Source organism: Carettochelys insculpta, chromosome 9, assembly GCF_033958435.1.
Source record: "Carettochelys insculpta isolate YL-2023 chromosome 9, ASM3395843v1, whole genome shotgun sequence".
In the NCBI taxonomy this organism is placed as follows: domain Eukaryota; kingdom Metazoa; phylum Chordata; order Testudines; family Carettochelyidae; genus Carettochelys; species Carettochelys insculpta.
In genome coordinates, this window is record NC_134145.1 from 267,380 (window position 1) to 279,438 (window position 12,059).

Here is a 12,059-nt window from a genome sequence, read left to right on the forward strand (position 1 = left end):
CCTGCAGCTGCAGGTGCTGCTCCATGACCTCCAGCTGCCGTCGGTGGATGGCCAGCAGCTGGGGGTCCATCGCCGTCGGCTGTTGGTGGCGCGGGGTCTGCTGTCTAGCCCACCGTGGGGCCGGTCGGTCCTCGGCCGAGGGGCTGGCCTGGAGCAATGGTCCCGGAGGGCTCTCCAGGACCACTGATGCCTCGCCAGCGCTCTCTTCCGGTCCTTCTGATGGTGCAGGTGCGGGACACAGGAGAGGAGGGGGGGAAGAAGAATGGAGACAGGCGTTAGTGTGGGCCCCGAGCCGTGGCCTTTGTCCCCCCAGCCCTGTGCTGCAGGTTCCCCATCCCCGTCCCCAGGAGATGCTGCTGTGATGGATGGGGTTCAGGGGTCCCCCTGCCCTGCACCCCGTCCCCTGGTGGGAGCGACTCTCACTTCACCCCGCAGGGTCTGACAGCAGGAGAGGTTTCTTAGGCCACAGATGCCCAGTTTCTCCCAGGAGTGACAGCACCAGCTGTCGGAAGAGACAGTCCTTCCAACTCGTCGTGGGGAGAAGACCCCAAGGGGTGCCCCTCTGGGATGCAGCTTTCCCCCTCCTCAGGCTGGCTGCCTTCCAGCTCTCCCTTCCCCTAGCCTCTACCTGTGGCCCCCGCCCTCCCCCCCCCAATTCCAAGCCAGCTCGGCTCCTCCCTCCTGTTTGTTCAGGGCAGAGGTGTCACCTGCCAGCTGTAGCCCCAGGATCATCCTTTGCCCCTGGGAGCTATTCGGCTCTTGTTGCTCATATGTAGCCTGAGTCTCCCTTTTGCACTCCCCCCACTCCATCACATGCTGCTGCTGCTGCTGCTGCTGCTGCTGCTGCGGGGTGTCCCACCCCCTCCTCCCGGGGGCCCCTCGAGGTTCCGCTCCCCCCTGCCCCGGGGATGGGGCATGGCACTGTCGCGCGGGGTGGTGGGGGGCAGGGGCTGATGCACTGCTGTGAGGGCCATGGCCCTGCTGTCCTTGGGGCCATGGCCATGTGAGCATGTGGGGGGCCCTGGACACATATCTATTACCCCCCGCCCCTCAAGCCCAGGGGTGTATACCAGAGGGGGATACATACCTGTCGGTCCACTCCCACGGTCTGGAGATCCCCGGGGGGCGGAGGCCCGGCTGCTGCTCCGGGATGGCAGGAGGAGGATCTGCAGCCCGGATTCTGCAGAGGAGGAGCCCCCTTCCTCCTCCTCCTCCTCCTCCTCCTCCTCCTGCCGCGATGTCCCAGGGGTGGGCTCCGGGGGGGACCCCCGGGATGCGGGGCTTACCTCCGGGGCGGACTCCGGCTGCAGGGCCTGCTGGGGCTCGTCGGCCGAGGTATCAAGGGTGGCCGGAGGGGAGGAGGTGTGCCGGGGGCCCAGGATGTCCCTGAGCTCCCTGTAAAAGGGGCAAGTGACGGGGGCGGCCCCAGATCAGCTGGCCGCATCCCGGGCCCGGGAGTAACCCTGCTGCAGCTCCTTCACCTTACTCCTGACGTGATCAGGAGTGCGGGCAGGGTGACCCCGGGCAGCCAGGCCGTCGGCCAGCCGAGCGAACGCATCCGCGTTCCGCCTCTTGCTCCCCATTACCTGGAGCACCTCCTCCTCGCTCCAGAGCCCCAGCAGGTCCCGCAGCTCGGCCTCCGTCCAGGAGGGGCCCCGCTGCCGCTTGCCAGCCTGGCTGCCCGCCTGGCTGGGCTGGCTGCCCTGGCTCCCCTTGGGGGGGTCCCCTGGGGGCGCTGGGGGGGCTGCCGGGCAGCCATCGCAGGTGGGGTGGCTGGTTTGGATGGCTGAGGGACGTGCAGGCTGGCCGCGTGTCTGGGCTGCCGCCTGCACGTTCCCTCAGCTTCCTGCACAGGAAGGGAGGGGGAGGGGACCTTTAAGGGGCCACTCCATGCGGCCACCATTGAGCTGAGGGGCTGGAGAGAGCGTCTCTCAACCCCTCAGCTGATGGCCGCCATGGAGGACCCGGCAATTTCGACGTTGCGGGACGCGCAATTTCGACGTTGCGGGACTTCGTTGAACGTCGAAGTAGGGAGCTATTCCTATCCCCTCATGGGGTCAGCGAGTTCAACGTCTCGCTGCCTAACGTCGAAGTTAACTTCGAAATAGCGCCCGACGCGTGTAGCCGTGACGGGTGCTATTTCGAAGTTAGTGCCGCTACTTCGAAGTAGTGTGCACGTGTAGACACGGCTTCTCTCTCTCTCTCTCTCTCTCTCTCTCTCTCTCTCTCTGCAGTGCACCTTCAGTAATGGAGGTCATCTTTTTGCTGCAGTTAATGGAAATGTGATTCATATTTACTCCACTACCAGCTTTGAGAATGTTAATAACCTGAAGGGACACAATGGGAAGGTAAGTATCCAATGCCTATTATTGGAATGGCTAAAAGGAGAACAGGTAGATATAATTAATTTGATGTTTCAAAAAACCCATATTCAAGTCCTCAGAAGGGACAATGAAGAAAATTTAGTAATCATGGCAGAGAGGAAAAGAATAGTAATGGATCAGAAATTGGCAAACAGGAAACTGAAGTACAAGTGAAAAATGATAAATTTTCATTGTCCGAAAGCTAGCAGCAGGAGTCACAAGATTCTGTTTTACAGTTAGTGCTTAATTTTTATTAATGATCTGGAAAATATGGATTTTTTACAATTTAATTAAAATATTGTTTATTTTTCAAGTGCTTATTTATCTCTGTTCCACATTAGGTGTGTATGTGCTGCATGCACCATTGCTGGAGATTTTCCCCTCAGTGTTATCTGTCAAGCTGGTTCTAGTACCTCTAGTGCTGTGTGTTTATGCACTAGTATAGGAGGTACTGCTGGCTACTCACTCTCTTAGTTGTTTTCTACAATCCATGGAGGTTGCTGGAACAACCCTTCTTGCTTCAGCAAGGCTTCTTCCCAGTGGACTCTGGTTTGTAATTTATTACTTTCGAGTATCATTGGATGTTAGACATGCCCCCATCTTCTACGTGGAGTTGTGTACAACCCCCTCACAAATCCCCATAGCTCTTTGTAGCAGAACGGATGAAACAGCTTCCAGTATCAGCTCAGAGGATCTTTTCCTGGATAATTGCCTGTACAGAGCTTGCTGTGAGCAAGTGAATGTCACATCTCTGGGTACCCTAACTGCTCACTCCATGAGAGCTCAGGCCTCTTCAGTGGCATTTCTTGTACAAATCCCAATCCAGAAGAACTGCTGAGCAGCAGCTTGGTCTTTGGACCATGCCTTTGCATCTCATTATACCATCATCCAACAGGCTCAAGGTGAGACTTGGTTCAGAAGAGCACTGTTGGAATCAAGTATGACCATGAACTCTGAGCCTACCTCTTGAGGTACTGTTTGAGAGCCACCTAATGTGGAATGGACATGAGCAAGCACTTAAAGAAAAAAGTATTGCCTTCAACATATGTGGCTTCAAGTTGCACGTAACTTGTTTTAAAGTGAGTTAAGCACAACTTGACACTGCTCTGCAGCCCCCTTCTCCCAGCCATGCAGCTGTCAAACTGACAGCCGTGCCACGGGGGGAAGGCAGGGGGAAGGCTTTTAGCTTGCTGGCAGCTAGGTGAGCTAAAAGCTCCTTCTCCCTGCCTTCCCCCAGCTGTGCGGCTGTCAGGTTGACAGCCCCACAGCTGTCAGGAAGCAGGGAGAAGGGGCTTTTAGTTCACCCAGGCAGCTAGGCAAGCTAAAAGGCCCTTCCCCCTGTCTTCCCCCAGCAGCGCAGCTATCAGGTTGACAGCTGGGCCATTGGGGGAAGGCAGGGAGAAGCAGACAGGAAACTGACCAGCCTTGATGGGCTGTTCAGTTTGCCGGGTCCACAAGCAGAAGGGAGCTCAGAACCAAGTGTCAGCCTGGTTCCCATCGTCCCCCACCCCGCCCTCTGACTGGTGCCAAAATTAGAGTTACCTAGGGGTTGCAGGAACACAACCCCCACGTAACTCGAGGGTTTACTGTAATACCTCATTGGCTGGGTTCTAAGCAGTCTCCGCAAGGCTGATTTAACCATTCTTCTTCCTGTGTGGGATAGCTGTCCCTGCACAATCTTCAGTGTACTGATATGGTCACTGCTTCTGAGTAGATAGGAGATAAGTCACTGGTAGTCAACTTGGATAAAGTATCTGAATAGTCTCAGGTTGTACTGAAGAGTAGCAGTTGTAGTGGTAATGGAGTAATAGATGAAAGAACATGGGGATATGTTATATGACTCCCCTTGTGCTCACTAATATTATTAATATTTTAACATTTTCTGTCAGTGTGACTAATTCTCTAAGAGTAATTCTTACAAGTTTACTAAAACAAATCCCAAAAACCCAATAATGAACAAAAAGGGAGAAATTTAATCACAAAGCATCTGGTTATTTATAAGAGCAAAAACTATTAGAAGCACGTCTGTGCCATGTAAAACAGCAATTATTATAAACAGAACCATGTCTCAAAGGGGTTGACCAAATAAAATGGTCGGATTTAACGAGACACAACCTGCTGCTTTCCACAGCTCAAAAAGTCACCCAGTGTGGGTCTTATTGGTGTGTTCCTACTCTTACCAGGTGCGCTCAGTCATATGGAGCACAGATGACAATAAGTTGATCTCTTGTGGCACAGATGGTGCAGTGTATGAGTGGAGCTTGTTGACTGGTAAGAGGGATACAGAATGTGTGCTCAAGTCTTGCAGCTACAGTGGTGTTGCCATGTCTCCAGATGCCAAAATCATCTTTGCTGTTGGATCTGACCAAACACTCAAGGAAATTTCAGATTCTTCGGTGAGTCAACTAACATGCATGCCTGTGATTTTACTAGGTCCTGGAAGGCAACTTAGAGGAAGGTGATCACCTAGGGAAGAACCAGTGATTTCCTCTCCCTGCTTCCCATTTTCCATTTTAGGCAAATAGGAAGAAAACGTATCTTCTTAAGCATCCACTGATGCCATCTACCACATGAAATGTTGTGTTATCTATGTTCCTATACTGTGCCCTTCACCATGATACCTGAGCATTTGTTGATGTTTTATTTCAATCTATGATACTTCCAGTAATTTTTCAGTTCACATGACAAATTGACTTTGAGCTATATTACCAAAAGCTTTACTGCAATCAAATATATCTCATCTATCGCAGTTTCTCTTGTCCACCTCTTTTTTTTTACAGAAGCTGCTAAATGTGTTCACAAGTTTTTAAAATTTTCAAAAGGACCTAAGTCTAATTTTAAAAACTTACTTAAGAGCTGAAGTTACTTAGAGACTTCTGAAGATTTTACAAAGACGTTTTTATAAACCCTAATGTTGTTCTTTTCTGTACGTGGAATGGTGTGGAAGCTGCTCATGCACTATGATTACATTTACACTTGCCCCCTTCTTCAAAGGGGGCATGGTAATCAGGCTGATGGGAGATTACTAATGAAGTGCTGCGATGCATATGCAGCACTTCATTAGGTTAATTCTCCCCTGCGGCAACTTCGAAGCATCAAACTTCAAACTGCCAGCATGCTGTGTAGCCATGGGCACTTTGAAGTGCCTTTATGGGGCGTAAAGGCACTTTGAAGTAGCGCAGGCACTTTCTGCAGCTACATGGCATGCTGGCACTTTGAACTTGGATGCTTCAAAATTGCTGCAGGGGAGAATTAGCCTAATGAAGTGTTGCATGTGCATCGCAGCGCTTCATTAGTACTTTCCCATCAGCCTGATTACCAGGGCAAGTGTAGATGTAGCCTATGTGACTTACGCAGTATTATAAAGTTTACTGTGAAGGATTTTTTTTTTCTTTAGATCCTGCGTGAAGTACCTTCTTTTGATGTCACATATACTGCGGTAGTCGTGTCTCATTCTGGGCGCATGGTATTCACAGGCACATCAGTGGGGACCATCAGATCTATGAAGTACCCACTGCCTGTACACAAGGAGTTCAATGAGTATCAGGCCCATGCTGGTCCTATTACCAAGGTAAGGAGTTTTTCTTTTTTCACCAAAATTTCAGTCATTTGGACTCCTCTGCTCTTTATCTCCATTTCCTTCTATTTTATAGCATCTGTTAGAGTCATGGTTACATATTACGTATGAAAAACTTGAGAATTATTTGTATTAATTCTTATGAACGTTACCTCAGTTTGGTTTTGTTGCTTAAGGTGTGGTTGGCTGATAGGTAGCTAAGTTCTGCAGCCTGAGTTTGGATTAGGAATAAGACCACAACAAGGAACTTTGAAATCTTGAATAAGGGAACTTTGGAAGGAATGAAAAGGTAGCCCATGAGCTGAGAGGGAGGATTCACTGACTGAGAAGGTCAGATTGTCTGGCAGGCAGCATGGCAGCAATTGCATGAGACAGTCTGCTTGACCCATCCACAGTGCATTGGGCATACCTGGCCTAAGCAGGAACAAGTTAAACTGGCACTTAAAGGCAAAGTTTAGATGTTACAAAATACATGCAGGCTTTTGTTAATTTTAATCTACTCATCTCTGTTTGGGATGTTCCTTTAAATAAATTAATTATGCTTTATTTTGAACAAGTTATTTTCTGGCTCTGCTTTTTCCAGTTTGGATCACATCTCTCATGCATCATTGCCCAAGAAAGCTTATGCTCCAAAACATCTGTTATTCTATAAGGTACCGCAGGACTGCTTTTTGTTTCTGAGGATACGGACTAACTTGGCTACCTCTCTGATACATCTCTCAGAATGAAAATCATGGCAGGGGTCAAAACTACTTGAACCTGCTGGAGGTAAAGTTAGTTTGTAAACAGACAATGCTGCAGCCTGGTGATCCAGTCCAAAAGTGGTGACCTTTGGTGTTCAGCCCTGAAAAAGTCACATATCTTGTGATGAATGGCTTTTAGCCACAATAGGCAGGGATAGTGTACCTAGCCAGAAACTGGGACCGGGCAGCATGAGATGGATCAATTGATTACTGGTTTTGTTCATGCCATCTGGGGCTCCTGGCATTGGACGCTGTCAGAAGACAGGATACTGAACTAGATGGACCTTTAGGCTGAGCAAGTATGGGTGTTCTTATGGCTTATGACTGTGGGATAGTGCCCAAGAGAGAGACTCAAAAAAGAATCACAGGGATACCTCACCTTTGCACTATAACACTATACTGAGTTCCATTATAATCCTGTCACATGCATGTAAGTGTCTCAAAAATTGTGCTCTGGAACTGAAACAATTTGGTGGATTATTTCAGCAAATTTTAGGAAAATTCATTGACGTGCGTATGGGTTATGGAAGAAGGTTAAAAAGCCTTTCCAGCATATGAGATAAAATTGGGCTCAGTATGGCTCAACAACGAGTTCCTGATCTGGCATATGGTGCATTCTCTGTGAGTCAGTGTGTCCTATTTAGGTTTGGCTGGAATGAAAAAAATAAAAATAATTTCACAAGAGATTGGAAAATCTCTTCTGAGCATCTCTAGTGGATATTTGTTAAGCTTTTAGTAGAACTTAATGAAGCCACCTCTCCAGTTTCAAAAAGGGACATGAAAATAGCACATCTTCCTTATCCAGGCAGACATGCTCAGGGCTCACTGCTAGGACAAACTGCCAATCTGTAAACATTTCTGAAACACAGTAAAGTTGATGGATAGGTGTGAAAGATGGGCTTTGCAACGGGGCCTTTACCTGCCCAAACCTGGAGAAATTTTAGATTCTTTTGGTTTAAGAAAAAAATCTCTTATATCATTTTAAAACTCTGTGTAGAGGCTATGTATCTTAAGTATCATTGTCACCAAAGTGAGTAGCTGACCTAGAATCTTGTCTGCACTAGATTTGTATTTTTTCCTGCCATTGTAATAATATTTATGCAGTTCCACTGATGACAGGAGTGCAAGTATAGACAGGGTCCAGGAGCTGCTAGTGTTTTAGCTGTCCTCTTGTCTAAACTTGGAGGTTAGAAACTTGGTGACTGTGCCACATTAATATTCTCACAACTTCACTGATAGCAATAATGATAGGAACCGCTAAGGGGAAAATACCTTGTGTACATATAACCTATATCTCCCCACTACCCTATCTCTTTTCTGCTCTTTTTATTCCGCTGTTTCAAACCTCCTTAGATGTCCATAACGTGTGATGATCAATTTCTGCTGACCGTCTCAGAGGATGGCTGCCTGCTTATTTGGAAAGTGTATGATAAGGAAGGACGAGGTCTTAAACGAGAGAAGGAAGTGGGATATGCTGAAGAGGTGCTGATCACAAAAACAGATATGGAAGAGAAGGTATGAACAAGTTAAGAATATAGATGCTACACTCTCTCCTTAGACTCTCAGTCTAGACATTATTACCTACATTTTCAGCATGTTGTGGCCAGTATGTAGAGACTGTCTGTACTACACTGAAGCTGAGTGAACTGGCCACAGTATACTTTATAAGGAGAGGCTGTGCCCTAACAGCTGGAGCCACCAATATTGAAATTCAAAGAGTTGTGTGTGGCAGGTTCTATTTCAGCAGTACTGAAGAGTAAGGGCTCTATGCTTTAGCCAACTCATTAGAGTCTGAGAGCAGTCTGAGTGGAAAGGACAGAAGCGGGATTTCTATTTATCCTCTCGTAAGACAGCAGTAAAAGGTCAAAGTTCAAAATTGAGATTTTTCCTGCCTCACGGGTTCACCTGCCAATGGGTAAAACATTTGAAAATGTCCAGAAAGCTCTCTGTACCAGGGTACTGTGTTCATCAGTGTAACTATGCAGAGTAATACCCTCAAATAATATTATTTACTAGTAAATAATCTCTGTGTCTTTTTAATGGTAGACTCAAGTCATGCTGGAACTGAAGACTCGTGTGGAGGAGCTGAAGATGGAAAATGAGTACCAGCTACGCCTCAAGGACATGACCTACAATGAGAAGATGAAGGAATTAACTGAAAAATTCATCCAGGAGATGGAATCTCTGAAAACCAAAAATCAGGTATTGTTCACATTGTGGCAGAAAATATCAAGAAATCTCTATTCTTATTGCTAAAGTGTTATAGTCACAACTTGCATCTGAAAGCAAACAGAATGTTAGGAATCATTAAAAAAATAGAAAATAAGACAGAGAATATTTTATTGCCTCTTGTCAGCCACCAAGCTTAATACTGGGACTCAGGACAGAGCTAGGGCCTCCCTAGGTCCACATCCTGGTTCTGGGCAGGGCAGCAAATAGTTCAGTTGGGGATCACTCAGCGCAGGCCTTGGTGCAGGGCAGGGCAACAAACAATTCAGTGTAAGTTCTTTGCAAGGTAGAGGGCTGGATGCCCAGGCCTATGCCTAGAACTGTGAGAGCAGGAGATTGCCAACCTCACGTTAGGGTGTCAGGGGGGACTTAGGTCCACCTACCCCACTGTACCTCATCTCAGGGCCCTATTAACATCAGAGAGGTCTGACACAGGGGGTCAGCAGGGATCCACACTGCAACTCGCTGACCCAGTTATCCCTGGGCCACTTCCAAATCTTCTTCTTGGATCATACCTCATAGGTTTGCTGGTCTAGTCCCTCTGGGTTTCGGTAGAGTGCAGTCTCTGTCCCAGCTGGTAGCTCCTCAGTGAGGGCTAGCTGTAGGCCCAGCAATCCAGGCCAGTCTTCAGCTTCCTGAAGGGCTGGATCAGCCTCTCAGCCTTGGAGCTCAGGATCAGCATCTGGTTCCTTCAGTGGCTAAGCTCCCACTGGGCTTTTGGCTGGGGCTTTTATACAGGTAGTCCTGCTCCCTGCCTTCTGGTCAGGTGAGGGGTGGGGCTAGGTTCTGTGCACTAGGGTTCAGAAAGGGGTTCTTCCGCCTCTTGCTCAATGAGCAACCACCCCTGCTCACTACACTTCTGTATAAATCCACAGCTTGAATACTGCATACAGATGTGGTCAGCTCATCTCAAAAAGATATATTGGCATTGGAAAAGTTTCAGAAAAGGGCAACAAAAATCATTTAGGGGTTTGGAATGGGTGCCATATGAAGAAAGGTTAAAAATATTGGGATGTTTCAGCCTAGAAAAGGAAATACTAAGGGTGTATATGATAGAGGTCTACCAAATCATTACATGTATGGAAAAAGTGAAAAAGGAAAAGTTACTCACCTGTTCCCATAACATAAGAACTAGGGGTTCACTATATGAAATTAACAGGTAGCAGGATTAAACTAACGAAAGGAAGTTTTTCTTCACACAGCACACAGTAGGCCTGTGGAACTCCTTGCCGGAGGATGTTGTGAAGACCAATACTTTTAACAGGATATAGAAAAGAACTAGATAAAATTATGGCGGTTAGGTCCATCAGTGGCTATTAGGGTAGCATGGGTAGGAAGAGCGTCCCTAGTTTCTGTATGTCAGATGCTGGAAATGGATGACAAGACCACTGTCAGAAGACAAGATACTGTCATAGGTGGACCCCAGTATAGCTCTTCTTACATTATTATGCACTAGACAGCCATGGAACTCATTAAAGTGCCTGCAAAATCATGGAAAAATCAAATTCCTGTTTCAATAGGGCACGATAAATGTGTGTTGCATATTTACAGACTGAGATCAGAGATGATCATTGGGATCGAGTACATTTTGAGTGCTTAGGAGATGGTGGGGACATCAGAGGTCTCTTGAGAAGTTTGAATATCTGCATATAAGAACAATTATAGTAATGGATACTGATTGTGCATTATATCGGAGGGGTAGCTGTGTTAGTCTGCATCTGTAACAGCAACAAAAGGTCCTGTGGCACCTTATAGACTAACAGAAAAGTTTTGAGCATGAGCTTTCGTGAGCACAGGCTCTGCATCTGATGAAGTGAGTCTGTGCTCACAGAAGCTCATGCTCAAAACTTTTCTGATTGTGCATTAGATCTGAAAGCCACTTGAAGTGCAACTGCTGGAGAATGCAACAGGTAGAACTTTCTCTGCATGTGAGTCTGTTATTGCTACATTCCTGAACTGCACTGTTTGCCTATAATCCAGCATTGTCTGTTCAGATTTGTCTCTGAGTGCTTGCTCGTGTCCAGTCCATGTTAGGTGTGCATAGCAATCAGGGATTTTTTTCCTTAGCAGAATCTATTGAGCCATCTCTGGTGCCCCCGTGAATCCCATATCATGCACCAGTATATAGGGTACTATTGGGCCCACACTCTCTCATTTCCTTCTGACTGCCCATGACTCTTGATGGAACACATGTTGCTCTTGCAAGTTCCCTTAGTCTTATTCTGGACTATCAGAGTTGTTTTATTTAAATTACAGTTTTCTACTCTTGGTTAAGTGTCCCATCAGGGACTTGGCCCTGGGAAAGAGGCATGCCCAGGGCTTGGCAACCGATGGCTCCAGAGTTGCATGCAGCTCTTTAAGGAGTCAGTTGTGGCTTCGAGCACTGCTGCCGCTAACTCATCTTGTGGCTCTGAACACTGTTGCTGCCCAGCCAGCTGCAATTGTGGCAGGGGAGGAGGGGCAGCCTGCACTGAGGAAGCAGCAATAGAGCAGGGCACAGGGGGTGGGAGCCAGACTGAGTTAAAACCTGACCCCTGCACCCCCCAAACTTCCCTGCCTACTGCCCCAGGCCTGACACTGCACCCAGCCATGCCCTCTCTTCCCCACTCCCCAGAAGCCCACTTTTTCTCTCCTCCCACTCCCGGCTCCGTCCCTGGCAAGGTGTAGGCAGCAGCTTGAGCCCTTCCACAGGGTACAGTGTGTTGAGCTGTACCATATGGTGCTGGGCCTCCAAGCGCAACCCCCAGCGGGCCACATGCATGGAACTGCCAGCAGGATATGTGGCTGCTGCTGTCGATAGGGGGCACTCCCACATAAGCAGCCGGGGCAGGACTGGGCTGGGAGCAGCTGTGCAGAGCACAGCAGCCATGTGAGCTGAGCCCTGTTGCTCCCATCAGTGGAGCTCCTGTCGGCTCCAGCCAGGAGGGTGGCACAGCCAGCAGCACTGTCCAGGATGCACAGCCCCTGTGGCAGCACAGCACCTGTCTCCGCCCCAGCTAAGAGCAGGGCTGTGAGCACCAGGAGCCCTACTGCTGCCTGCTGCAGGCCCGGTACACACCGTTTGGAACCCCCCAGGTTGCCATCTCCAGAACAGAGCCGGGAGCTGTTCATGTGGCATCCCCAGGGTAGCCACCATCTCTGCTCTGC

The 12,059-nt window shown here is 48.4% G+C and overlaps 1 protein-coding gene across 1 annotated transcript in view; it reads left to right on the forward strand.

Annotated features, from left to right (window-relative positions):
• CFAP57 (cilia and flagella associated protein 57) overlaps positions 1-12,059 on the forward strand; it is a 126,932-nt gene that overhangs the window by 65,134 nt on the left and 49,739 nt on the right. Inside the window, exons 9-13 of the mRNA XM_075003219.1 lie at positions 2,235-2,348; positions 4,547-4,759; positions 5,761-5,934; positions 8,037-8,198; positions 8,730-8,885. Coding sequence (XP_074859320.1) covers positions 2,235-2,348; positions 4,547-4,759; positions 5,761-5,934; positions 8,037-8,198; positions 8,730-8,885 — 819 coding nt within the window. The remainder of the gene's footprint in view (positions 1-2,234; positions 2,349-4,546; positions 4,760-5,760; positions 5,935-8,036; positions 8,199-8,729; positions 8,886-12,059) is intronic.